The 27604-nt window shown below is 40.2% G+C and overlaps 2 protein-coding genes across 5 annotated transcripts; one reads left to right on the top strand and one right to left on the bottom strand.

Moving 5' to 3' along the window:
• Positions 1-5750: 5750 nt before the first annotated feature.
• On the bottom strand, positions 5751-12900 carry si:ch211-157b11.8 (fibroleukin). 2 transcript variants are annotated; one of them, XM_004544874.2, is made up of 6 exons: positions 12303-12900; positions 11532-11727; positions 11100-11177; positions 10915-11027; positions 10497-10759; positions 5751-8148 (listed from the first exon to the last, which is right to left on the bottom strand). In XM_004544874.2, exons 1-6 carry the CDS (start codon positions 12576-12578, stop codon positions 7806-7808), a joined length of 1269 nt encoding a protein of 422 aa, XP_004544931.1. In that variant the 5' UTR covers positions 12579-12900; the 3' UTR covers positions 5751-7805. The 2 variants fall into 2 exon arrangements, with proteins under 2 accessions (XP_004544931.1, XP_004544930.1); XM_004544873.2 differs by having other exon boundaries at positions 11532-11730.
• A 2925-nt stretch (positions 12901-15825) lies between these two features.
• LOC101469527 (ras-related protein rab7) lies at positions 15826-24376 on the top strand. Of its 3 annotated transcripts, none has more exons than XM_004544870.4 (6): positions 15826-16166; positions 19818-19880; positions 21384-21510; positions 21665-21883; positions 22697-22825; positions 22964-24376. In XM_004544870.4, the coding sequence occupies exons 2-6, from the start codon at positions 19828-19830 to the stop codon at positions 23057-23059; spliced, it is 624 nt and encodes a 207-aa protein (XP_004544927.1). In that variant the 5' UTR covers positions 15826-16166; positions 19818-19827; the 3' UTR covers positions 23060-24376. The 3 variants fall into 3 exon arrangements, with proteins under 3 accessions (XP_004544927.1, XP_004544928.1, XP_004544929.1); XM_004544871.6 differs by having other exon boundaries at positions 15845-15919; XM_004544872.6 differs by lacking the exon at positions 15826-16166 and adding an exon at positions 19700-19723.
• The last annotated feature ends 3228 nt before the right edge of the window (positions 24377-27604 follow it).

Raw genomic sequence — 27604 nt, forward strand, 5'->3', positions numbered from 1 at the left:
ATTCCTGAAGTCAAAAGTTTTCCTTTTATAGCAAGTTTTTTGCGACAGGTCATTAAGTGCACATGATTTAACATCTAATGGAAATGAATGAATGAATGAATGAATAAAGGGTGAGTTTAGAAGCACTTATAGATTAGATTAGATTCTGCAGTCAATAAAAAAATAATGGGAAAATAAAATAAAGTTCCTTAAAGTAGTGGGTCTAATTTAAAAAAACATAAAACTGATGTAATTCTCAGTTTCATTTTATTCAAAGTTACTTTTAAAACAATGTTTGTTTTTTATTTGATTTTTTTCTTTATTAGAAATTTAGCATCATTCGAATTTGTTTGATTTCATGGATAATTAAATGTTTAGATAACTTAATTACTTGAATTAAAATTCAATTTGAATTAGTATGTATGTAATTATATGTATTTTCCGATTTTATTGGATTGAGCATACAGTGACAGCCAGTGTTCAAGAATCCTTTTAAATAAAGTGAATACATAAAAAATTACAAATATGACGTCCATTTAAAAAAAGTTAATCTCTCGGCAGCTTTTTGAATAACTTGTTAGAGCTAGACTAACTCTTGGCCTGCAAATTAGGAGGACTCCTAATGGTAAGACAAAACTGTGCTGCTGGTTGAAATAATCAGGCAGACAGTGACACCTAGGGGAGAGTAGTAGTTCTGTTCACCCTGATTGGGAAGATTTAGATTCTGCTTCATTGTATATTTTGCAGCAAAAAAAAAAAGGGGGTGGGGGTGGGGTTTAAAAAGGCCAATGACTAAACCTTTGTATTTTTCACCACCATCATCCAGAAAACAAATGTGCCACAATGCTTTTGAGAGAAAGTTGTTCATCCCTTAAAGTGTCTGAGATTTACAGGATCTATGCCGAGGAGCAGCGATGCTGTAATCTTTCCTTTTCCTTATGCACAGTTTACACTTTATAAAAATAACCATAGTTAGACCGCTGTCCTTCATGCTAGCAAGCTGCTGAGCAATGAGGTTAACAAAACGGGCCCAGCAGCCTCAGCACCTTAATAGTGTCATTAACAGATTCTTATTTACACTGTAATCCAGTGATGTGTTCTAACATATGCCCACTGTGGTGACCCCTTGTGACAACAGAGCAGTTGTAGCTTTTTATTCTGTAATTACTGATTCTTCCCTATTTTCTAAACTCCTGTTGTCCACACATCTCAGTGAAAAACTATTTCAGCATCTTGAATATCTTTAAATATTCTCATTTGATCTTGCATTTCTCTCTGTGTAGCTTTTCTTAGTCATTACAGGTCATAGGTTCACTTCCTGCCCAGAGAGCAGCAGGATATGAGAGTTTACAACACCTTGTCACTAACCACTTGTCAATCAATCTCTGTTTCACTGCAGCTGTCCGGGGAGTTGTAGAATTCAAAACAACCTTTTCTCCCCCCTCAACCTTCACGTGTTCATCAATTTCACTTCATCATTCTTTTGTTTTGTCTTTGTGCTAATCCAGTTCCTGTGGGTAGAGTGAGTGTACGTCCGAGTGTGCAGTGTATATGTTAAGGTGTGCGCTCAGTAAGGACTGTTCAGGGAAAATGGCCAGAAGTAAAACTAAAGGCTGAATTTGATAGTGACTTGTAACTTTTTCTACATTTTCTGTTATTACGACACCAAACTGAATAAGATAAATATGTACACAGTTTAAAAGGAGATTCTCTGTGCCAATTCATCAAGTTCAGCTTCAGATGCCCCTTGTTCATTTCTGTTTCTGTCAGTCAACCAGGAATCTTTAATGAGTTTTTCACAGATTAAATCAAGTAAAGTTAACCTCCAGAAATAGCCAGAGGAAATTTATCACCATCTATATGACAGAGACTTTGATGGATTTTATGAGGGCTTCAATAAGAAATTTACAATCAAAAGAACCAGTTTTGACCAGAAGAAATCAGTCTGGAGCTGCAAAACATATTCTAGCTTTATGACGAGAGTGACACAGCTTATTTATCTAATTTAATGTTGCATTTGCATGCAGTAATATCATGTTTTGTTGCTGTTATGAACTTACAGCAGTCATCTTTATTACCAACCGATTTTAAAATGCTTTAAAAAATTTTAATTTCCATTCATCTTATTAATCAGCTAGTTTTTTGTTATGTGGCTCTGGGAGCCACAGGCTCGAGACCCTTGGACCAAACATGCATTTTTTGCATGCTCTGCATCTACATGTGCATATGTTCTGGTACACATGGTGGTGTTGTGTGTTTTTGCATCTGTCTGCTCATTCTGTGTCTGATCCTCAATGATTTCCCGTCTATAAATCCCCAGACTTTCTGCTTGGCTTAAGCTGATTCTACAGAGCTAACCTATCCTATATGTCACACGCACATCAGACACAGAGGCGCTGAAAAAAAGACATCTGATCCATTCCTGTCTCTTACTTGGTCTTTGTGTAAAAAGATGCCTACAGCACACACACACACACACACACACACACACACACACACACACACACACACACAATAACAAAGGAAAATCTCGTAGCATTTACAGAAATTCAGTGTGGCTTTTGCGGCTGCTCAGGCAGAAGACAGTGAAGTCATCAGAGTGCAGTGACAGAGTGTGTGTGTGTGTCTGTGTGTGTGTTTTCCCTCTTTGCCACAACTTTCTGCAGGTGCAAGAGAGAAAGCTACAGAGAGAAGAGAAACACAGCTGACCATTGGGCTGCTTTACCACATCCTTCATACTGAACTTTACACACACACACATATGCTCATGCACACATGTACGCACATTCATTCTTTCTCTCTCAGTATTCATATTTCATAATTTGACAAGCACAGTGTGCATATTTAAAGGATTTATTGGATTATTAATTGTGAAAGGTCTTCCTGGTATATTATGATGAGCTGCTTCTGACCCCCTGGAGGTCGCCCGCATGAATTTTGTTGTCAGCAGGTATTATCAGATTAGATAATCCTTTGATTTGGAGTCTGCCTGATCAGCACTCTCAATCGTTTCACCCCCTCTCCTGTTATTTTCTCCGTCTTTCCCTCACATCAGAGGTGGATTATTATGGAATTGCATGAGACGTAAATGCTGATGGAAGTAAAGCGCTTTGGAGCAATAATTCACGACACTGAGAGCACGCCATGTTCCTCTCCTGTACTCGCTAAAAGAGACTGAGGCTATACAGGGCAGCAGGCAAAGGCCTGGCCACTCAGCAGATGTGAAACCAGTAAGATGCCTTTGGGAGATCTTAGAATGAGGAGATTTGTATCACAGCTGTGCAGCAGACACATTTGCAGGATGGCAGCTAAAGATGAGCAAATGAAGCACCTACACAGCATCAATGATAGCATTAATGTGGTGTTTCTAATAAAGTGCTTGTGAGCATGTATATTCATACACATGTGAGTGAATCAGTGAACCAGCTTCCTTCTGTGTTAAAAACACTGAAGATTCATTTCTATGAGCAGCACATTTAATACGCAAGTGGTCAACTTTAATCTAATGTTGAAGTTGCTGCTTTAAAGTATCAAGTGAAGCTTTCTTATTATACCAGAAGTTCATCAAACACTGTTTTATCAAAACTATTATAACTGATTACATAAAATTTAAATGTCATGAATGACTAATTTTGATGTAAAGCTTATTGACTTTATTCACAAGTATTCAACTTTTTGATTTAAAAAAAGTGCTGTACCAGCAAGCACTGCAATAATTTTAGTCTCCAAAAGATTTTAAACATGCTGAATGTTAATCACATAAATATTTAGTTAATTAAAAGTTGTTGTTTTTTGTGTTAGAAAAAAACCCTGCAGTGCCTCCGCTCCCTGCCTGCAAACCCTCTCCACCTCCACTTTCATGCGCACATTCATGCATAAAGATGGAGCGAGGCCTGCCACTTGGCGCCCTCTGAGCCCTCCCTCCCTCCTCTCCCCTCCTCACCTCAGCTCCTCACCACATCAGGATACACTTGTTCTGGTGAATTCCGGTTTCAAACGGAACGCTGCCTTTCTCTGGTTTTTTGTAGGACCAGTATTAAAAGCAGGCACATGCTGTCTCTCAGTGGTCCTGTGGTCAGGGAAACAAGCCTCTAACGGCCTGTTATACTCACACACCTTTCAAACCTCACCCGCTCCTGCTTCCTCCCCACCCTCAAGCCTTCCTCCTACTTTCCTTGCACTTGACAGCCGCCATGCATGCCCTTATCGCAATGAGAGCAGGTTAAAGTATGAAAAGTTCCTTCCACTGCAGGCCACTAAGTTCATCCTCCCGCCTCCTCCATGCTGTCACCTCACCAGATTCTTTTCTACTATGCAGTGCTGCTGAGCCCGAGGCTCATTTACACCACAGTCCGCATTAACACACCTGTTTTGTAATTTTGTAAAGTCTTAATTTCAAAAACTTACATCACTATGAGCAGATTTTGTCCTTTGACCTCCAGTACCAATTATGGCGCCCCCAGTGTTGAAAAGAGGCACGGCAACCTGAAGCTTACAGTCAAGTCAGGGCTGTTGTGCTTTCAGCGGTTCTCTGAAACCTTATGAGTTGAACAAAACTTATCAAAACCCCTGAAATAATTCGGAATAACATATATGGCTTCAAAAAATAAGACCTCAGTTATTGTTTTTACTCATCGCACTTCACATAAACAGGCTGTAGGTTAAGCACAGTTATTGTCTCCGGCTGTTTATTTTCTGACAGAGCACAGTGTTGCTATTGTTCTCTCATTTCTATAGACACTTTGTTTGCCTTGTTTGCTATAGACTACTGTGCAGTTTCTCATGTGAAAGTTGTTTTCCAGATTTGCTCTAAGCAACATTGCCACCTGCTGTTAAACACATGGATGGGAATATCACATTCCTACAACTTCAGTCATTTTCAGCAGTCAAAAAAGGGGCAGCCCACATTTAAAACTCTCTCTGCCTTCATCCATGTTCTTAAAAAATCCTTTGAGTGTGAAGAGAGATTATATTCATTTTGGAGCCAAATCTGAGGAAAAACACAAAATGTTTCCAGGGTGAAATATTGAAGTGTTTTGTGAAGTCTTACTCTGCATTTCAATATGATATAAAGAGAAACTGAGACTGATTATTATTAACGTTTGGTGGACTGATGGATATTACCTGGATAAACAGATTATTTGATTGGGAAACTTTTTTTCCCCCATTTGCAGTGATTATTGGCCACCTATCCATATTATAAGAGCTCATCCATTTCAGGGTCACAATGGGGCTTGAGCAGGTTCCAGCTTTCATAAGGTGAGATGCAGGACTTATCCAAGATAGGTTAAGAGTCTATCATAGGGCATTTGAGATCATATTATATTTTTAAGTTTTTGTAACCAGATGGGCTGTTCTAAATTTTCTACATCATGTGAAAGATTATAAAAACATATTTTATAAGCACCACAAAAATAAATAAAAATAAAAATAGAGCCTCCTGCAGAAAGATGAACACACTACTACTAACATGAGTTCTGTTTTAAATCTGATATTTTCTTGTGTCACTTAGAAATAAATGACACATATCTGAACTTCCCTCAGAGGAGCACAGTGTTTCTCAAAGGGATGTGCTGGCTAACCGCTGCCCAGTCTGGGCTTCCGGCCCTGGGGCAGCAGAGCCTGCTGATACCCCTCCGCACCCCTCCGCACCACCACTATCACCCCACTCCAGACACTGTGCCAGGATACTGTGGTGACACAACCCTGGGCGTCTGTTCCTCCCTTGTCAACAAGACTGATGGATGCAGAAAGGAGGAGAGAAGAAGAGATCAGGAGGAGTGATTGAATTTATTGAAAGCAGTTGCAGCTCGGAGCATGAAGAGTCAAAAAGGAGGAAATTTGAGAAGGTCTGAACAACATCAGTCAAACTCTTATTAAGTGATAGAAAGCAAAAATAGAGAGTGATGATGAACAGAAAGTGGTAGGAAAAGGTTTTTGCTCCATTTATTGATGACATAGAGTGAAAATTGATTTAGATACTGAGCTTGATTTTTAGACGTTCATCTCTATACAGGCAGAATCTCTTAAAGATTAAAAAAAAATGAATTTAGATTGACAGAATTTTATCCTGGTTTTAATTTCTTTTGTGTTGACTTCACATTTCATCTTCAGCTGAGACAAAGCTTTTCTCAGTCTCTAAAATACAACCAGGAGCCACCAGGGGGCAGAACACAGAGCCATCCAGCTTTGTTTCCAGCACACACGAAGACACACAGAGAAAATTAAACTAGAAAGCTGATATGTATAATAGGTTTTATGGGTGATTGATCATAATTGCTTATTGTTAGCCTGTGTGTGTGTGTGTGTGTGTGTGTGTGTGTGTGTGTGTGTGTGTGTGTGTGTGTGCAATATTATGTGTGAAACAGGTGAAAAGGTGAAAAGGAGCTTGTGGTTGTGTAACAGTGATTACCTTCCCATGATGTGTACAATGGGATCCATTTGTTTTTAAGAAGCCAAGCACATCATGCACCTCCTTATCTGCTGAGAGAACCACTGACTCCTGTGTGTGTGTGCATGTGTGTGTGTGTGTGTGTGTGTGTGTGTGTGTTTGTGTGTGTGCATAAAACAGACATCTCCTTGTGTGTAGATAAGTAGTGTATGTGAAATACTTTGACAGGTAGGAGGTCTGACAGCAGTGTGTGTGTGTTTAGATGAGAGCGCTGTCACACGATCACATTAGACAGCCTGCTTGTTGCAGAGACTGACAGCTCACTGCAAACAATGCTAAAAGTAAAAAGTCTTTTACAAAGACTGTGAGACACACACCCACTGACTCACATACCTACTCCCAAAACGTCTTCGTGAAACACATCTGTGGATGAATCACCCCCGCTGACACCAACTCTAGAGACCAGGGGAGGGTGACTGTTTCTGTATGTTTGTGTTTGATTTAATAGAGGTGGGTGGAGGACGGTTTGCCAACAGAAAAGGAAAAAAAGAAGGTCCTGAGAGTTAGCGTCAGTGTGTTAGACCTCTACCTGGGAAAGTATTAGTCAGGTGAGATGGCCTGTCTAAAACTGGGCTACTCTTGGTTTAGTATCAGACTGTGAGCTTTGGCTCTTTGGCTTTCTATTAAAGCAGCTGTAGGCAGAACATACAGTAGGGGACTGTGGTTAGACACCCTGTCACATGAATCACAGTGTGATGAAGTTTTAGTTTTAGTTGTGTATATAACAGCTGAGCTCTCTGCAGGGACACGATGACCTCTTGCCTTTTAGTAAACGGTCTCCCATGACTTCATCTGACCTACAATGTCTGTGAGCTGCTGCAGGCAGCTTGTATTTCTGTAGGTCACAGAGCATAGACAGGTAGGAACACAAGCAAATTACCAGTATTAACTCATGCATGTGAAGGATGACTTTCATGTGTGGTTTGGGTTGTTTGTCTTGTCCTTAAACTGTTAACACGGAGAAAACATGCCTCCCCTGGCATCCTGTGATACATTAAGGTAGCCTTTTGCAGGTTGTTGATGTGCAATAAAGATTCTGGAAATTTATTACAGCAACCTCTGCAATATTTTCAATATGTATTTAACTGTTTCACAGTTATGAAGTAACATGTATTTTTTACCAGAGTGAGCCCATCATAAAGAAAGTAGAGCTTCACAGTCTGCTAATCAGCATTTAAACATTATTTCTTTTACACTTTTTTTTTTAATCTTTTAGCTGCCATCTGCATATAACTGATAAGTGACATGAAAGCAATGCTAAATATAGTGACCAAAGCATCTATCGATTATAAAACAAGAAAGAAAGTGTCTGGTGTGATTATTACTGTAGTCTACTGCACAGCAAATTTTCCCCATTATGTTGACATCATTATCTTTAGTCTGTTCCCATAAAGTTTTTGGGTCTTGTCTTCATCTCCACCCTCTTGAAGGAGTAGCGCTCTCCAGTTCGTCCATCTGTCAGGATGTACCACGTTCCCCAGTAGATGCCGTTGGTTACCCCGCTGTAGCGCCCACGGTAGTACCGTCCATTCAGATTAGCTGCCAGACAAGCATCAAACCACCAGCCTGCACCATAGTACTGACCACAACTTCCCGACACGTAACGGTCATAGTCTCTGTCAGCAGTGCTGAAGGACCTGCCGTCGTGGTTGTAGCGCTTACTGTAGCTCAGTGCATTACCTGCATCACCAGAATACTCCCGTGCTGTCAGGCGATACCTGGAAGATAGACAAACAACATTTGAGGGTTTTTTTTGTTTTGTTTTTATGTGTGTGTTGTTTGTTAAAAGCCGAGTAAAATTATCTTTTATATTAATTTCACACTCCCGGCAAGGTGGCAAATGGATTGATTCTTATACAGTACTTTTCTACTTTACTTGAGCAATCAAAGCATTTTATATAACACGTCTCATTCACCCATTGATACAAGCACTTTTGGCTGTGTTGAAGTGCCTTCTAGCAAACATTCACACTTCTAGCAACCATCACAAACTAGAGATGGCACGATACCACTTTTTTATGTCCGATACCGATACCGATATCATAAATTTGGATATCTGCCGATACCGATATGAATCCGATATAGTGTTTTTTAATCAACAAAACTGTTTTTTTTTTAAATATCTTGCTGCATTTTGTATAAGTTCATACTCAAGTTTAAAACAACAACTACACTAAAGCTATTCTGTTATACCTGTATGCAAAAAAAAAAAAAATTTCATAGTTCAGCAATACTGATCAATCTAATAAACTTAAACCTACACCATCCTCCCTATTCTGGTATTTTAAAGAGTACTTAGCGTAAATATTAAGCAACCTAACTAATAGGGTTCCAACTCCCAGCAACAACAAAAATAAATAAATAAAAAATAGGGAACCACCCCTCACGCTCCACCTCATGATGCTTAATCGACGTAATCAACCTTAATTTGATGCAGTGTGAAAAAAAAAAAGCACAGAAATCAATTATTTTTCAAGAAATATTAAATAGATTCAACATCTTTCTTCAACAAAATTGCAGACTGCACAGATGGTACCTTCCCAAAGGAAAAAGTACTATAGCTTACTAGGGTATATATATTAGACTTAATAGTCACTATATACAGTAATTGACTTCTATTCATTTTACATCAAATTAAAACTTTGGGTGTCAGATAATTATTTATTAAAAGCTCGACATTTTAAATGAGAATAAGAAAGAAAAGTATGTCTTTGTGCCCCCTTTTCCCAGTTAATGCCCTATCGGCCCCCCTGGCTAAACTTTGCTAGATCCGCCCCTGCACAGTTACCAGCCGTCAGCTACTAGAAAAAGATCCTCGAGTAGAAAGTAATAATAAATAAATTCTAACAACAGCTGATCAAGCTTAAACGTGCTGCTGTTGTTCAGCCGCTGGTTTCCTCTTTCTGGTGCAAAGTGGGCCAAAAGCAAACAAGAGAGACGGACTCGCGACAGAAAAGCTGATCAGCTGATCATTAAGCAGTTTCATGATTGAAGTAGCAGCCAGAAGAGGCAGTCGCTCCATATATCGTTTGGTAAGCTTAACGCAGGAATGCTTTACAAACATTCAGAGATGGACTTACACACTTGCTTTACTTCTCTCGGGATAACTTTGTCGGAGATGAAATGCCGGGTTGCTAGCGAAGCTCCACATGCTATCCAGACCACCGACAGGTCCCGCATGCCACAGCCGCTCTGTCACGTGATGCATACTGCTCCGACTGCTAACGTTCTGAGGTGAGTTAAGGCGTGTTGCAAGTTTTGTGAGGTGCTTTCGTGATATTTAATGGATCGGATTACATTTTTTATTTTTCTCCGATATCCGATCCAGTAATTTAGGTCAGTATCGGACCGATACTGATACGTAATATCGGATCGGTCCATCTCTATCACAAACCACCAACCTTCCAATTAGTAAATGACCTGCTCTACATCCTGAGTCACAGCCACACCAAGACAGTGAATGGGTGATAATGGAAAGAGTCCTGGATATACAAGTCTCCTAGCTTGTATAGTGTTATGTAGACTATCGTATATGTGGAAAACTAGAATGCAAATAACTGATTATAGGTAAAAGTGAAAACTTCAAAAACTACAGTTTAAAGTAAGTTAAAGATGGTCATTTGAATTACATAAAGACATTAGGCGAAGACATTAATTGCCTTTGCTAAAGTTTGAAAGGTAATGTTAAAAACTTTATTAACTTTTAATTTATTAACTCTGCTGATCTGCTTCAGGATGTAGTTTGATCAAAACTGATTGGCAGCCATACAAAAACAACACACATCTCTCAGGACATTAATCACATTTTGACTGAAATATTCAGAACCTTGTCTGTTCGTGTAAACGTGCAGTTCATACTTAAGAAAAAAGTGATTGGGAAAACAAGTTTTCATGGCTGTTGTTAATACATGAAAGCAAATAAGATTGTGACTGAAGATAAAATAAATACATTTTTGTTGTAGCTGACTTCCAGACTCAAGTCTCTCTTTTTCTGACCTTTGGTCTAATCCCCAGGTAACTTTAATCCCTTAGCGCAGAAAATATATCTGTGTGCAGAGTGCTTCACCTCTGTGCCTCCGAGGCCACTTTGAAGTTGCTGTAGGTGGCTTGGCGCCTCTGCTGGTGCCAGTCCTCCAGCTCAATGCGGAGTTGGTGTTGGCCACTGGAGGTAAGGGCATGCAACGCTGCGTTACCCAGCCAGTGTTCTCCTTGCAGATTTCCAAAGCCCTCCCGGTATTCCTGCCATGTTCTGTTGAAGTCCACTGAGCCATCTTGCCGATTCTGGATTACTGTCCACCCGCCACCTGCAGTCTCCATGTCACATTTAGCCTAAACCAATACAGAGATTCTAATATTATAAGGCCCAGATTTTACTGATCCACAGATAGCATGCACATCTCCAAAAGAAGCTGACCAGGGTGGTGTGGGCTTGGGGTGCGGGTGATATGTCTGTCTCATTTATGAGTGCGGTGAATCTGAAATACCTCTAGTGCCGGCCCATTCAGGTCAGGCTGGATGGTGTAGATTCCATTCTCTTTGATCCCCAGCGTGTAAATCTCTGCACAGTCCCGAGGATGTAGCCTCTCCAAGGGGGCAACTAGGGCACACACAGTGCATTTTCTGCTTAGAAATGAACAACAATTCACGTAGCTACCTGTAATGCCCTCACCTGTGGGTGGATGTTGAGTGATGCTCTTGAGGAAAAGCAGCAAGTCTTTCTCCCCCTCTCTCCCCACCGCTGCGCTCTCTGCCAACCAAGAGATAGATTAGGTTATCAGTGAGGCCAGTCACGCTGTCGTCAGGGGCTGAAAATAGATGCTCCCCTGTATACCTCACAGAGAGGATGCATGATAGCGCTCTCAAGGCTTTTTCGCTTTGTGAGCTATACCGTATGTGTCTGTGCATCTGTGTGTGCATGTATACAGAGTTTTTGCCATGCTTCTTAGTGCAGTTAAATTCCTATGAACTCACCTATGACTGATGCCTAGCAGGTCTCATTGAGGTTCTGTTTACTATGTGTGGGGGAGCGACTGCACTGGCATTTATGTGTGTGCATGTTTGTGTGTTGCAGAGATTGGGGATATAAAGGTGTACTACTTACCCAGTCGTTTAGCCATTGCCCCAAGCGCCTGGCTGTGACAGTGGAGGTCACACTCTGTCAGCACAGCTGCCATTAAAGCCAGGATGGCCCCAAGAGAATTGCTCTCCTGGCCCTCGTGACTCCAAGGTCCCCCAGTATCCTGGACAGAGCGCATGCAGCGCTGCAGCTGAACCAGGCGCTCTCTGACAACCCCAGTCTGCTAGACAGTGACACAGATATATCTAAATCATTTTGTGAAAGTCAGAAATGATTCAGCACTCCTTAGTGTTATTCAGTCATGCATAAAAAGTCTAAAAATAAAGCTGTGCATGTGCATAAATATCATCCACACATCCTCACACATAACCGACAGCTCAGTTTTGTGTCACAGTGTGTCTCTTACACTTACATCACCCATGTTAATCATGTCCCTAACACACCTGTTCCTGCATGAGCTCAGCACAGCCATATGATGAGGATATTTTTAAAGCAAACCTAATTTTGTCCCTTCTTTGATTGCTGACGGTTATTGTTCCCTGGCTGGAAGGTGGTGCCAAGTCGTTCCATGAGAAAGAACCTGCTGGCATGAGTTTGGTAGTATGCCGCTCACTCTCACTACAACACGATGAGTAAAAAGGTAAACTTTAAGGTCTCCCAGGCTGCTGGAGTTAATTGACTGTTTAAGAGTTGTTTCTGGCCCCTCTGAGATTTTAGGATTTTTAAGCTGGGAACTGTGAAAAAACACAAACACACACACACACAATGAAAAGTACTGTATAAAATGTCAGTTACCTTGTACTGAAACTGGGGTATTTCATGTTTGTGCTCCACTTTCCGAGGGATGTCCGAGATTGCTGCAAGTGAAACCCCTGTCCCGCAGGCAGTTGTCCCAGTTTGACCCTCACAAGCCCCGGTACCTGCAGCTCCAGTCCCAGGCTGGATGGGTGAGGCCACTAGATTATCTTTGCAGGGAGGATTTATACAGGCTGGAGAGGCAACTAAGGATAGCAGCACTCCCACATAGAGGAGAGGAAGCATGCTAAACTTAAAGGAACTGAAAGGAAACATGGAAAAATGTTTTAAACCGTGGTCCAACGTTGTTCCTCCAAGTAGTTGCTTTGTGTTGACGATTCCCTGCAAACTTTCTCTTCACTTTCCTTCAGCTCATCAAGCAGTGCCTCTTCAGGCAAATAGACTTTGCTGACTTTGTCCTTTTTTTAAGAGGGAAAATTAGATCTTCATAGTCATGTCCTTGTCCATTTTGTGTTTTCTTCTCTGGGTTTCTTTCATGTTCTTTCTTTCTTCTCAGATCATCTCACTTGTTGTCCCCTTTCTCGTGCTCCTGCTAGTGAGGTTGCTTTGGCTCAGATTCCTAGATAAATGCGGCACTCTTTGCTGTCTGACACGGACTAATGCACCCACCCCCTAATACACACACACACACACACACACACACACACACACACACACACACACACACACACACACACACACACACACACACACACACACACAATCTGTTCATCTCCTTAACTCATCTCATTGCCTCTCCTCCCCTCCCACACAGCCACACACAGAGATGCATGTTTACACATACACGCACTAAGAATGTGAATGAAAGTGCCGTTATATCTCAAACACACAAGCACTTTGATGGCTGTCTCTCATGATTTAATAGACTCTACACCTTGCTGATATGTCTGTCCTAATGATATAAACGATGTGTCCCACCTTGAGCAGCTCTTACGTTTTGCCATCATCAAGGTGCAAATGCGACAGTGTTTGCAAGGATGAAAATCCAGCAGATGCTCCAAGTATGTGGCGCCTTCCCACCCATGAACCGTTTTCTAGCTCACACGCTTTTGTGTTGCAGTGTTTGTATTTACAAAGAGGCCATAAAGACTCCAGATTCAATAGGTGTAAGAAGGGAGGAATTTCTCTATAAACACCAGAGTCATCCCAGTCATCAAGATTCTACAGAGGCACGCTTCCAGTAATGAGGAGAACAAATGCACATACGACATTTAGTATGGAGAGATGATATATTAATGTGAAACCATTTTTAAAGACATTTTCTGTATGACTTTACTAGTATCTCATATCAATCTGGAGGAATTTAGGCCCACCTTTTTTTTACTGTGTTGCTCCATGAACTTTAGCATTTGACATGCCATTCGAGGCCTGTAGAGCCTGAGGTGTGCTTCATGTTTTGTTTTGTTGTTTTTTTCTTTAGCTTTTCTTTAATTTTTTAAATATGTGTCAACATTAGTGTGAATTTTCTGGGATGTCCACTTTTGGGAAGATAGTGGTATTTTGTTAAGACTCACCTGAATACTCCAAACAAGGCAAACTACAAACACCTCTGCTTTCATAGAGGGGATAATAATCAATTAATCAAGTGTACGTGATTAGCAGATCCTGCTGCTACTTAATTCCTGTGGAAGTAGTAAGGGTGTACTTTGTTTTTCAAAAAACTTAATAGAGTCCTGTGAAGACTTTCGTTTTCATGACTGCACTTCTGTAAGAGATAATTCATGTGAGTAAAACTGACAATATAGTAAATAACACTAACAGCCAATGAGAAGTAATAGGAAAAATATTAATGTTAAATTTACTGTTTTACAGAGTGACAGCATGCATTTGAAAAAGGTCTGAGTTCATTAGTTCGCTTGGTTCTTCTGTTCAAAATGAATTTCCACTGCCCTCTAGTGGTGGACTACTCACTCCATCCATCCAACCATTATCTTAGATGACTCACTGGTGGAGTGTAATAATGCACTATAATTAAAATGACAACTCTAACATATCCTCCTGAGAACCAAGGATAAGAATCTTCCTATTGAACTTATTTTGTGATTTCCTTCCTCTTTGGAGCTAAAAGAGGCCACCCAAATACATGAGATATCAATGGAAAGACCAGGATGTCCTCTGTTTAGTACACCAGGACTTAGTAGGGTTGCTCAAATAAGTCAAAAGATATAACCCAAAAACAAATGTCCATCACATAAATGAATAGGCTGGTTCTTAGGAGAATATCATCTTAATCATACAATGAAAAAAAATGGTAATTGGAGGTTTTGAGAGTTAGATTAGTTAAGATCAGTTCAAGGTGCCTCCCCAGAATGTTGTTTCCCACTGAAAAAAAATGCTCATGTTCACTGGATGTTTTGTAAAAGTTATGTAGAATTACTTGGAATATGCAGCTCATCATCTCACTCATTATGTTAGAAGATTTAAAATATTGTTTGTGTTTTTGAATAAAGTGGAACAGCAGCTCTGAAGCCGATTTATTATCAATTTAGGGAACTGTAATTACTTGAGTCTGCATTAAGGGGCATCAGAATGACTACAAAGCTCCAACATGGCTTTCTATTATATATCCAGGCTACAGACTTGTCAGGTTTAGCCCAGTTATCCGTTATGTCATCCAGTGGGACCTATCTAGTGCAAAGTCAGGTCTTGTGAAAAAAACGCAACCAGGACAATAAGCACACACCTGATAAAAATCATGCGAGTCAGGGTGATGATGTGGTCAGATCTGACTCAGTGTGGGAGTTAATTTTTAACTGAAAGCTTGGCAACTTGCCTGTTTAATGTTTACTGTAATCTATCAATACATAACATCAGCAGGTTAGCATTTGTGCTCAAAGCCTGGGTAATTTTGCAATTCGAAAACAATCTACGCTTAAAGAATTTTAAATGTTTTACAGTATTTTATAATATGTTAGTTGTTGTGTATTATGTTTGGTGCAACCCTAATACCAATACTCTGAAACTTGAAAACTTTATTGAACAAAATATTAATTTCTTGACCACTAAGTTAAAGCTAGTCACACTCATACTGAATACTAATTCAGTTTCAGCTTACACTTAGTAGGAGTTTAGGCAAGTTTCTAAATCAACCTTGCCCAAATTTTCACTTTTCATAGTCACATACTTTTTTGTTTCACTGATTTCAGTTTTTTGTTTTCAAACATTTGCCCGAATACACCATAGACACAGCCACAAATAATAATTCAAACTGTTAAAAGGCAGTAGTTTAAAACTTTGTGAGCTAAGAAATCCATAAAATAAAATGGGTAAAATTAGGACAATTGAGTTTAATATTATTTTAATGTTTTTAATACGTATCTGTCATGTTTGTTTTATATGAATGGCAACAGGGTTGAGAATCAGTACTAATATTAATGTTTTCTCTGAAAAGACCCGAGCTGTGGCATTTAATGGGCTGTGAAAGTCGAGGATAGAGAAGTTATACGGGCCTTAATTAATATTTCAGAAGGGGTTGTTATTGGCTGTTTACGTCTGACGTAGGGCACAAGCGTTGTTTGGGAGGCGGAAGTGAAAGAAGACAAGGGAGAACTAAGTAGTTAGCTGGTTGGGTGGCTTGTAGGCAGGCAAGCCTTAAGGCAAGTGCCAAATTTAAACACTATTTGTAGATAAATTACCTCGTGAATTTACGACACGGTTTTTGTTGGTGTCGACGTCAGAAACTTTTCTGAGAATCTCAAACGGGACATTGCCAAATCAACGCTAGCTAACGTAACGCCTAGTTAGCAACTGACGCTAGCTGCGCTGCACAACAACGGCTAGTTTTCTCGCAGCCGGCTTCGATACGGTCAGCAAGTCTCCTCTACCGTGTGTTACGAGCTGAAAGTAAGTTTTTGAGACGACAAGAAACTTTATATGTATAATGTCTGCCCACTTGTCAGTGTTTAGGATGTCCTGACGCTGTAGCTGCTAATGGTGGTGAGGTGTTTTTCGGCAAAAACAAGGCCGGCCTGTGGCTCCTCTGGGTCGAATCCAACAAGGAAGGAGACCGGCTAGTCGGGGTTGGTCTGTCGGCCAAAGCATCGTAAAAGAACAACAACAACAACAACAAAAAAAAACCTAAACAAAAAAACTCATCATTGTCAAATGTTGTGAAGGGGTGTCTTTAAACGGTGTTAATGCTCATGCACACAGAGAAGGATTTTTACCTCAGAACTACACATCACCGAGTGGCTGAATAGCTACTCGTCACTGTGTTCTTTGGCTACATCTTGATCCTGGTCAGTGTGACCTTTAAGCGATCTCCTCACCCTTATTGTCTACAGGCTGTGTTAAACAGATGTTATATGTGTCTGAGTGTTGCTAGGGAATCTTGACCTGTCATGTCTGTATTATGCGTTAAGTGGGTTTCGTTTCGCTTGTGGCTCACAGGTCACGCGGTTACACGTCGTTCAAGTTGTCTTAATTATACAACGCCCATTGCTTGTACCAACAGGCTCGAGACAGAAAAGAAACATCTTGCTATACATTTATCCAGGTTTTGAGTATTTTACTTTTCAATGACAGATGCTGTCTGACATTTACGTCTACCATTTTCTTATTGTTTCATTAAAAAAATACTGTGCACAGTATGATGACACATATGGTCTTGCACAGTTTTTTAATTAAGTGGTTGGAGTTGAAAAACTGCTCCTCCGCTGCAAACAGCCCTCTGAGTTTGGATTAGTCCTAATTTGTGTGTCTTTTGAAGTTGTTCAGCATATCTATCTCTTCACTCGTACTTGTTATAGCTAAAATACACACGTTTAAAAAGATGATCCTTCATTACTGAAGCATCTGTTTCCCATGTAGAAGCTGGTTAACAAGGACAAATGATGATGGCTTCCCTCTGTGACCTGGAGTAATTGACTGAACATTGTCTGAACTCTGCTTTCCAAAACTATTTTTAGTTTGGGGTTTGTTTTGTGTTGTTTGGTTTGCATTTATAACCCATGTCAGAGGTGAAGACTAGATGCTCTGAGCAGAAATGTATGAGCATAGAGAAACTGTGGTGGAGTCCAAAACTTCATGGTTTTTAAAATAATAAATAATAATGAGCCTAATTCATGCAGTCATTTCTTAACTGAGAAATACTGTATATTCATTCAGGCAGAAGAAATTATTTAATTTGTTTTGATCATATTAGTGAAAGGCCACAATCTCATTTTGGACTGAACCGCCTGTCAGAAATCGTAGTTGTTAATGAGAAATCATGGACCTGCTGTTCATGAAAGTTTAAATGTCTGATCTCTGCTTCTGCTGTTATCATGTGACTAATTTAAGCACACCTCCGTGACAGTGTGTTGCTGTTGTTCATGCTACTGTCAACTATTTTGTGCTTCACAGGTATTGGATTTCCACTCAGAAAGAATGCTGGTGCTTTCCAGCTTATGGTTGTGTTTTACTTTAGTAAACTGATGCATGCAATTTGAAATGAAGTGTTCATGTTTACTGTTAAATGTTACCTAAAAGGTTATTGCTTCACCACCAAAACAAGATACAATTTGTGTATTTTTTTTTTCCACCCAAAAGGAGAAACATAATTGGACTTGACAATTAGACACTGCCACAGTGTATAATATATACAGTACATATCTTTATATGGTGCTTTTCCAGCTCAGAGGAATTTCTGACTCTCAAAACAATAATCAGGCTGCGGGTTTCATTTAAATTTAAAGGGTTTTGTTTTTGTTTTTTTAAACATGTACACAATCTAACTGGAGCAGTAAGGTATTTTAGGCACATTAGCAATCATAAAGGCTACAGGTTTTTTTTGTTTTGTTTTTTTCTTAAAGAAAATTCCCAGTGGGAGGCCATGTTTGTAATGCACTGGTGAAACCTTGCTGATGTTTGTATACTACTAATTGTATACTATGCTGCTATAATATACAATTAGGATCATCTTTAGCTTTGAGGAAATACTGCTACATGTTACTGCCAGACATCTGCTTTTTCTGCCCTCCTTATTGACAGTGCAGTACTTTTCCCAGGTTTTGTTTTATCAGTTGCATTGTGATCAGTGTTTACATAGCACCGATAGGACAAAGGTATGGGAGAAGATAAAGCAGTGTCTTAAGAAATCACATTTTATTTTGTCTTTCTAGTCTATTTGTGTATGGGAAAGGTTTATACATAGCCCTTCAAGACATTAATATACATTTTCACTGGAACCCACTGCACAATTGGACAGAACATAAAAGATTTGCTATAAGGTCAGATTTGCGTCAACACTGGAAGCGAAGCACTCATCGCCGACCCCATCAAAGCTGACGTCTTGTTGCTTGTGGACATCGTAGGCTGTGGTTATCTAAGTAATGTTCTAACGTATTTACTACCAGATTATATGTCAAGCAACAGTTTTGTGCACTCTTAATTTTCACTCACTTCAATCACTCGCCTGGTGGTGGTGGAGTTTCTTGGTTTCCACCAACTTTACCTCGTCAGTTGTTATTTCATCCTTAGTTGCTCTTAATCGCTGAATGCCATTCACTTTCTCTGCTCTCTTGTTGAAGCAAATCACTTTCTGTGTGGATGCAGCTTCAGTCTTGCATTGTATAATGATACTGGCTGACAAAATCTCTTTTTTTGTCCTAGTGAAACACCAAGGCATCTAATTTTCCTCTTTTTATTTATTTCAAACATTGCATTCTCAAATAAACAATTGATCACTTAAAGGGGGTGATACAGTATAATACAACACATATTAACTTAATCATGCACTGGGTAAGCTCTTGCTGAAATCTCTGATGAGTATTGGGGAAATTGTGCACATCCCTGAGCAGTGAAGAGTGTTTGAGTGTTCAGAAAAGGCACAGATTGCAGAACAGTTAACTACCACTCTTGCTCAAACTAAAGTGACATACATCCAGTTGTTTTGTCCAATTCTCCAGAATTTAGTCAACATTTTAGCCCCAAATTGACTAATATGTGTCTTTCACTTTTGTATAGATTCTGGGAAAAACTAGATTTAATTTTATTTATACATCTATTTGCATGTTGTCTCCCAAGTCATGTTGTATTTGTGACTGTGGTCATTTTATATAATTATATCTTGCAATGGTTGACGGTGTATTAAGCGTTACATTGTGCAGCATTGGTTTGTCAACTTAGTGACAGTGAAATCAGCAGAAAATGTCTCATATGTCACTTGGTTTGGACTTTGAGGAGGAGTCAATATTCTTAGAAGTAACCTCCCTGTGTGTGTGTGTGTGTGTTGAAGTGAGAGGGAGAGAGAGAGATATGTTCCTCGTGATTTGCCCAACAGCTTAGGAAGCACATGACTGAAATGAGTGGCATTCATACATGATTGGTGCAGGGCCATGAAACTCAAGACATAAAGTTGTCCAATAGGCCAGTCTGTAAAGAAACTGAATTATTTTTTTGTATTGATTATGTTGTTCCAGGTATATAGACAGCTAGTGGTTAGGTTGTGACTTGCTATGACGACATCAGAAAAGCATTAGTAACTAAACCCTCTTGCTTTTTGTCTTACTGCAGCTGTGGAAAAATGACATCCAGGAAGAAAGTGCTCCTGAAAGTCATCATCCTGGGAGATTCAGGGTGAGTCACACAAACTATTCAATTTTTTTTCCTATTGTTGTTTTGGGGTTAATTTAATTTTACATTGCGCTACTTCCTTGTTGGCACAAGTTGTTGTGGTGGTGCAATAAGCTGTCGCCAGGCAGAATACAAACTGTGCTTCTTGTATATACAGCCCTTATCTGCTGCTAATCACTACTATTGCTATCAAGCTCAGTTTTCATGCTCATTATGCCGTCTTTCAAAAGTAGTTTTTATATTACAGTTATTCAAACATGGTTTCAAGGGAACTTTTAATTTTTCACAATAATTTATAAAAAAAAAAAGCTTAGTAAACAGTTTCATAAGAAACCTTAAAGCTGGGTGAACCTGAGAACACTGAAATCTTTTGTGTATCCCTGTGATAATATGATTCACCAATAAATTACAGTATTTTATATGTAAGGAAAACATAATGGCCAAACAGGTTGAATCAACCACCATTCATTCATTTCTTATTGTTAAGCCAGGCTGAAATGTAACTCCAGGCCATTGAATATTTTAACTTAAAAAAATTAAAATAGGAATGATCCCTGTTTTGTTGAATCATATGACCACTTGGAAAGAATACCAAAGTTGACTCTGGTTCTTTGCTGATTGACCAGAAAGATGAATTTGTAGGTTATGATGTAAACAGTTCTCTAGTACGCTTCAGTAGGAAATCTACGTCTTAATTTAGAACATAGCCTAATGTGCACCTCCTGAGAAATTCTACATTTCAGGTTGACACAGCCCGCAACCATTTAATGGCGTGGCAGGCTGTAGTATAGGGTTAAGAGGGGTTTCTGGTTATTTCACGAGTTAGGATGTAGAATTCCCACAGATATCTAAATCAGATCACTGGTCTGTTTTGTATCTGAGTTTTCTAGATGCAAATTAGTTGACTCTTTTTCACTCTAGTGTGGTGGTAAAGCATCTGAAATGGTTGGTTGACTGTGTGAAAATACCTTAGTTTTGTCCTTGTATTTATTTATGTATAACAACAACATGGCAGTTTGGCAGGTAGCCACACCTGAGAGTGAGGCAAAGCCTTTACTCTTTGGACTTGCTCACCATTCTCTCTTACCTGTACCAATCGGTGCTCTGTCACCCTCACAGGTCAGTAATTGTTTGCACTGATTAAGGATCACGTTAAATTTGCTGAGTGTGTCTTCTTGTTCCACAAGAATGACACACTGATAACATCATCATAGCATGCAGCATTTCAGTTTCCTTTATCGCATGCTTTACGACCTGTAAGTGGCTATACTGCTGTACAGACCATTTGCTAATGTGGTTAGCGATATGGTTGAAGCAGTCATCATTCGTCTTATATGTAGTGGATCCTTGTATTTAAAATCAGCTTGTCTCGATTAAGATGGATACCCAATGTGCTCAAGCTGGTGGAAATTCTAAAAGCTTTAACCACATTCATATATCACCAAACACAGTAATTTAATTGCTGCATATTTCATATTTCTGTTGTGCTGCTGTTTCTCTTCTCAGTGTTGGGAAGACCTCCTTAATGAACCAGTATGTGAACAAGAAGTTTAGTAACCAGTACAAAGCCACAATAGGAGCAGACTTCCTGACGAAGGAGGTGATGGTGGACGACCGACTCGTTACAATGCAGGTGTGGTATGATAACTAGTCGGAGGACTAAATTATGTGAGGACAAATGAAGCTTTAAGTTTTCATGGATTCAAGCACAGTTTTATTGAGAGTTGTTGTTTTGTATTATCTTTAATCCTGGTGTGCCTAACTATTGTTCCTCTTTCATTGCCTAGATCTGGGACACAGCTGGCCAGGAGAGGTTCCAGTCTTTGGGTGTTGCGTTCTACCGTGGAGCAGACTGCTGTGTGCTGGTGTTTGATGTGACTGCGCCCAATACATTCAAAACACTTGACAGCTGGAGGGATGAGTTTCTGATCCAGGCCAGTCCTCGAGATCCTGAGAACTTCCCGTTTGTGGTGCTAGGCAACAAGATTGACTTGGAGAACAGACAGGTTGGTATGAGATTCCTGGTTCTAGTTTCGTTGTTTTAAGAATGACTTTAACTATGTGTGCGTGTCAGTTGTAAGTGCACACAGCACACTGTGGCTGTTACTGTTGTGCTGCTTTGTTTGGTAGATCTGTAGAAGGAGAAAAGACTAAATCATTAAAGACTTGCTGTGACCATAAAGATTAGCGCAGGTGTTGATGGGGTTGCTGTGTAAGGAATGTTAGAGGACTTGGTGAAACTACAAAAGTCACTTCACCTGAGCAGAGGAGCTTCTTGTGGCTAGTGAAGTGCATGCCTTGACAGGGCCTTTGTATAAGCTTGGAAAGCTCACCTCAAGTTTATGTGTTACATAACAATATCAGAGTGGCTTTTTTCCAACGATAGTAACTCTAAACATTGAAGTAACTCTTATCCACACTTTGAAGTGGCATAATCAGAGCATAGACTTCAACATTACAATGTGAATTGACAAATTGATACCTCAGTAAAGCTATTCACGCCAGACATCCAAAAACCAAAATAAAAGCAGTTTGTGAGAACAAATGATACATGTGCCACCTGAAAGTTGTGCACTCACCTATGAGAAATGCTTGTTGAGCAGTTATTCCCCAAATGTAGCTGAAAAATCAACTTTTCCTCCAGCACTGGGAATATCTTTTTTTTTTTTTTTATAAGCATAATATGAGTTTGTATGCTTGTGACCTAAATATCAATACCTATATCATAATCAAATAATGCAGAAAATTGAGTTATTGTATTGTACAACTTATTTTAGCTTGTTGTTGTCGATGGACTCAATCTCTCTTTATATCCACAGGTGACCACCAAAAGGGCTCAAGCCTGGTGTCAAAGTAAGAACAACATCCCCTACTTTGAGACCAGTGCGAAGGAAGCCATAAATGTAGAACAGGCATTTCAGACAATCGCACGTAATGCACTCAAACAGGTGAGTTACAGGTTAATGGTGTGTGTGTGTGTGGTGTGCTGGTGGTGGGTTTGAAATGGCTTGTTGCATTGTGTGATTGTTGAATTTTAAAAAAATCTTTCAGCTTTACTTAACTTCTTTTTTCTTGGTGCCTTGCAGGAGACAGAGGTGGAGTTGTATAATGACTTCCCAGGGCCCATAAAGCTGGGAGGGAATGAAGGACCTAAACCCGCAACAGAAAGCTGCAGCTGCTAAGAGAAAACTTGGACCATCTTCTCTCTTGGCTTTTTGGAAACGCCCTGTCACTGGTTACATCACCTCCACCTCGCTTCCAGGGAAGGGAATTCCCTACTGGTCTTCCTCCTCCATGCCATTGTTCATTCCACTGACACGACCCTTCGCACAATGTGCTGCACATGGATGTGTCCCCCTCACAATTAATACACAAATTAATACACTAGTGTTCTCTTGTAAAATATGTTGACGAGTCCAGCGCCCAAAGATCACACAAGAAAAAAATGACACCCCCCAGCCCCACTCTGACCTCACGGTCCCTGACTTGATCTCCTGTGAGTGATCTCCTGTCCCAGCAACCCATTTGTGCAGATGATGCCCGACATTCATGCTAAGGGGACAAGATGGAGCCATTTTCAGAGTGCAATTGGGAACTCTAGATGTCCTAGCTGATTATCTTTAATGTGAGGCGATGTTGGCTAATGTCAGCATCCCAAGTTTCGCATTCTCTGATTTCTCTTTTGCTTTCTTTTGCCTATCTGTCAATGAATAATCTTGCTGAACTATATATACAGATGCATTAATTGGCTGAAGATGTTTTTGAAGCCAATCTGAAACACTTTCTTCTTTCTTTTTGCACTTTGTATGTTTTTTTTTTGCCTTTAAAAATTATACAGGGATGACTGATTTTTGGGCAACGTCTGCTGCCAGATGCCTTTCAAATTAGAATTCCTCACTCTTTCCTTTTTTGATATGTCCTGAGAATTTGTTGAACACTCTGGTAGATTATCTTTGCCTTTGCCCTTCAAGATTGTGCTTAAAGGGTTTATAACTGCCTAAACAGCACAGTAGAAATGTTGTTAAGTAGACTCAAAGTAAAAGCTGAGTCTACTTAATAAGTCAGTGTAGAACATGGATTAATTGTCCCTGATATATTAATATTTGCCTTTTGTGTAACATTACTTGTACTGCTACTATTACTGCTGTATATGTTCTGTCTTTTCATCAGACGTCTTTCATCGCTATAGAATTACAATATGCATCACCAACACAGCTTACACCTGTCTTCTGTCATGTCTTTGTTATTGCTGTTCTATCTATCTGCTTGTAGCTCAGGTTGGCTAAGTACTTAATATTTTTAACGGATTGTGTATTACAGTGTATAGATGGTGAAGGTATAATGGACTGAAATCAAATGGATATTCTATCTTTCCATTTAATGAAAATATCCAGTTATCTGTCCTGGTAGTACTCCTCCTTATAAGAACAAAATTACTGCAATGCAAACATTGTTGTCAAAGAAAATTCGGACATCAAATAATAAAACTCTTGACTATATTAACAGTCTGGCGTTCTGTGTCTCAGTGTATGTATGGTTGATGAAATTCTCAGTTTCTTTTTCCATTCAGACACCCCCTCAGGTGTGTAATTGTGTGAAGCCTTAATCACAGATGCTGAGAACTGATATACATTTGTTTTTTTACTTTTTCCATCTACTTTGGCCTTCAGTTCACAAAGTTTGAATTCACTGTAAACCAGTTAGTGTTATTGGTATGGGTTTTTTTTTTTTGGTTTTTTTTTTTTAAGTAAATGAGAAAAAACTACTTGTATAGGTGTTGAATGCACTGTGCTTCATGTTTTAAGTCATTAACTATTGTTATCAGTTACTTTTTTAGGTACACCTGTTCAACTACTTGTTAGCTCAAATATCTAATCAGCCAATCACATGGTAGGGCAGGGGTTACTTTGAATGGTACCAAAAGGGCTGATCTAACAAGTTTAGAAACTGAACTACTATAACAGACTAGTGTAATTTTTTTCCACCAAAAGTGAAGCACCACCATTGGTCAGATTATTCTCTTAAAAGCATCAGCTTGTCCCAAGGTCCAGTTCAGCAGATCAAATTTACAGAGGAAAATTTAGCTGAGCAATCAATTAAAACAGTGCATGACTGTCAAAGCAGCCCGGCCTCTAATTTTATCCATCTGAGTTAGAAAAATCCACCTATTTAGTTGGGCATTGTTTGCCTTACTTTTAGAGGCAGCAAGTGGCCTGTAGGGGCACTACAGCTTCTAATTTTCAGTGGCAATTCCAGTTTTCAAGTTGGAACTAACTCACTTCCTTGTTCACCCATTTCAAATTTCCTGAACTCAAAAGTTTCAAACACAGGATGGAACAATGAACTTCAATGAAAACATGGTAAATCCCCCCCCAATATACCTGCAAACATGGCAACTCAGGGTTCAACATGCAGACTAGAGAAGCTGGGGATCTAACTACAGACAATCTGATCCGCTGATGACTCCTAAACCACCCCTCAGGAAAAATGATGGAGGACATAAAAAGTTATTTAGGCTTTTTCCCTGCGCAGCAGTGATAAAGCTTCTGTCCATAAAAAGCATCGTAAAATGCCCCTTCCTCTTTGTGAAATTTTGTCTGGGGGAATATTGACGTCTTTAAATAGACAGTCTATGTTAAATAAATATGCTAGACATCTTTGTGCCAGCGTTGCAGGCAAACATGTCCTGTCACATTTGTTTTCTGTGTTGAATAGTTTTTCTTTCATTTGTGACTTGCAGGTCACGCAGCTACCCGTGATTGTCTGATCATACAACAACTATTTCTTGTACCAACAAGCTTGAGGACAAAATGAAATCTGTTGCCACACATGCAACAGATTTCTTTTTTCAATTCTGTCTGACACTACCATCAACTTTTTTCCAACAGACCTTGTGCAGAGTATAAAGACTGAGATATGTTATATGGACAAAATTACTGGACCTCGTTCCCCAAAATCTTTAAATTCAGGTGTTTTCAGTCCCATTGCCACAGCTCAAGCACTGAGACAGGCAGTCTACCTTTAAAAACATTTGTGAAAGAATGGGTTGTTCTAAAGAGCTCGCTGAATTCGAGTGTTGTAACAGCAACAATTCAGTTTGTGAAATATTTTCCCTCTTAGATATTCCACCATTAATTGCAAAATGTAACACACTGCAAAGTGGGCCAAATTAGGCCAGACACAACAGGCTTATAGTTTACTGGTAGAAATATGCATGCTTGAGCTCTAAAAGGATATTCTGAGTCAGGAATACACCTGTATGCTATGAATCAGCTTTAAGGAAATACTGCTTACTGTCAGAGAGCTGCTGCACTAGTTTTTTCTGTTTTGTCAGTAAAACTGTGATTACCGTTTACTACAGATATGACAAAGGTTTGGGTAAAAGTTAAAGCAGCCTCTTATGAAATCTGTCATGAAATGGCTGTGCTGCAGGCAGGATAAGGATCCAGATGCATAACTTGTGAGACAAGAACTCAAAAAAGCTTTAACGCTGGAGTCTTTACATTAAAAAAAAACACAAAAATACTAAACTTCTGGTCTCAGATTTGCTTAAAAACCTTTCATCTAATTAGAAATCCCAGTCTTCAATTAATTCAATACAAAATATTACATAGAGTGCACTATACAGGTCATGGATGTTCAAGATGGGCTTTACGTCTACCAACAACTGCTCACACTGCCAAACCAATTCACCGGACAATTATATCCACGCTCTTTGGTTCTGTCCACCAGTTCAGAAGTTTTGGCGCGAGATATGTGAAGACTTATCGAAGTGTCTGAAATGTAACATTCCAACTTCCCCCTTAGTGTGTTTGTTGGGCAGCTTAGATAATGTCACTTCAGAAAAGAATATCGCCCATATGGTTTTCACTGCCCTATGCATAGCCAAGAAAACAGTCCTCATGAACTGGAAAAATAAAAATAATCTTAATTCTAACCAATATAGAAATTATCTATTAGATTACATTAGTCTTGATACAGCCTCTGCCACCACATCAGATCAATTGCTCTGGACTCCTTTGATCAGCTCCATCACCTAGTGGGGGTGGGGGGTCATAGTTTGGTCCCGCCTTCACTGTTGTGATTGGTGTGGGGGTAGGGACAGGCTTAGGGCGTCGGGGGGTTCCCCGGAGGCATCTTCCTTGGGGGGCTCAACCCGGGGTAGCGGTCATGTCCGGTTAGGGGCTCTGTTGGCTCTCCGGTGACTGTTTCCTCGCGGCTGCGTGCAGCGGGGCTAGGGGAGGGTCTGTGCTGACGGACGTGGGTTACTGACCTGGTAGCCTGGCTGCCCCTGGGTGGGTCCGGGATGGGCGTGAGGTTCTGGGGGCGCTCCGTCTCTGGGCTGGGACCCGGACCGGGCCTCGGGGGCTTGGGTCCTGGTTGGTGTGTTGCCGGGGTTGTGGGCGGGTGGGTGCATGGGGGCCCAGCCCTGGAGCAGGGTGCCGCCGGTGCGTCGAGCCACCTGGGGGGCTCTTCAACTGGTGGGGGAGATTGTCACATCTTGCAGGAGCTTTCCTCTCCTCAGGAGCTGCCTCTGTAGGAGGGGGAGATACAGGAGAGGTGGAGGAAGATCTCAGCCTGGGTGTTTATTGTCTTATGTAGTCTGGAAGATGAGTGGATGGTGGGGTGGGTGCAGTTTTCTCTGTGGTGGGGTTGGGTGGACTGTCCCGGGCTCTGTGGGGCCGGGCAGCGCTGCTGCACTGGGCCCGGTCTGGATGGGCCTGGGC

This window comes from Maylandia zebra, linkage group LG5 (genome assembly GCF_041146795.1).
Source record: "Maylandia zebra isolate NMK-2024a linkage group LG5, Mzebra_GT3a, whole genome shotgun sequence".
In the NCBI taxonomy this organism is placed as follows: domain Eukaryota; kingdom Metazoa; phylum Chordata; class Actinopteri; order Cichliformes; family Cichlidae; genus Maylandia; species Maylandia zebra.

What these genes read in the sequence shown, in the direction of transcription:
- LOC101469527 (XM_004544870.4), top strand. Translation starts at nt 19,828, where the DNA reads ATGACATCCAGGAAGAAAGTGCTCCTGAAAGTCATCATCCTGGGAGAT. An exon ending in ATCATCCTGGGAGATTCAGG is followed by an intron (nt 19,881 to 21,383) that starts GTGAGTCACACA and finishes TTCTCTTCTCAG; the next exon opens with TGTTGGGAAGACCTCCTTAA. An exon ending in CACGTAATGCACTCAAACAG is followed by an intron (nt 22,826 to 22,963) that starts GTGAGTTACAGG and finishes GGTGCCTTGCAG; the next exon opens with GAGACAGAGGTGGAGTTGTA.
- si:ch211-157b11.8 (XM_004544873.2), bottom strand. Translation starts at nt 12,578, where the DNA reads ATGTTTCCTTTCAGTTCCTTTAAGTTTAGCATGCTTCCTCTCCTCTAT. An exon ending in TACCCCAGTTTCAGTACAAG is followed by an intron (nt 11,731 to 12,302) that starts GTAACTGACATT and finishes GTCACTGTCTAG; the next exon opens with CAGACTGGGGTTGTCAGAGA. An exon ending in GTGGCCTCGGAGGCACAGAG is followed by an intron (nt 8,149 to 10,496) that starts GTGAAGCACTCT and finishes TCTATCTTCCAG; the next exon opens with GTATCGCCTGACAGCACGGG.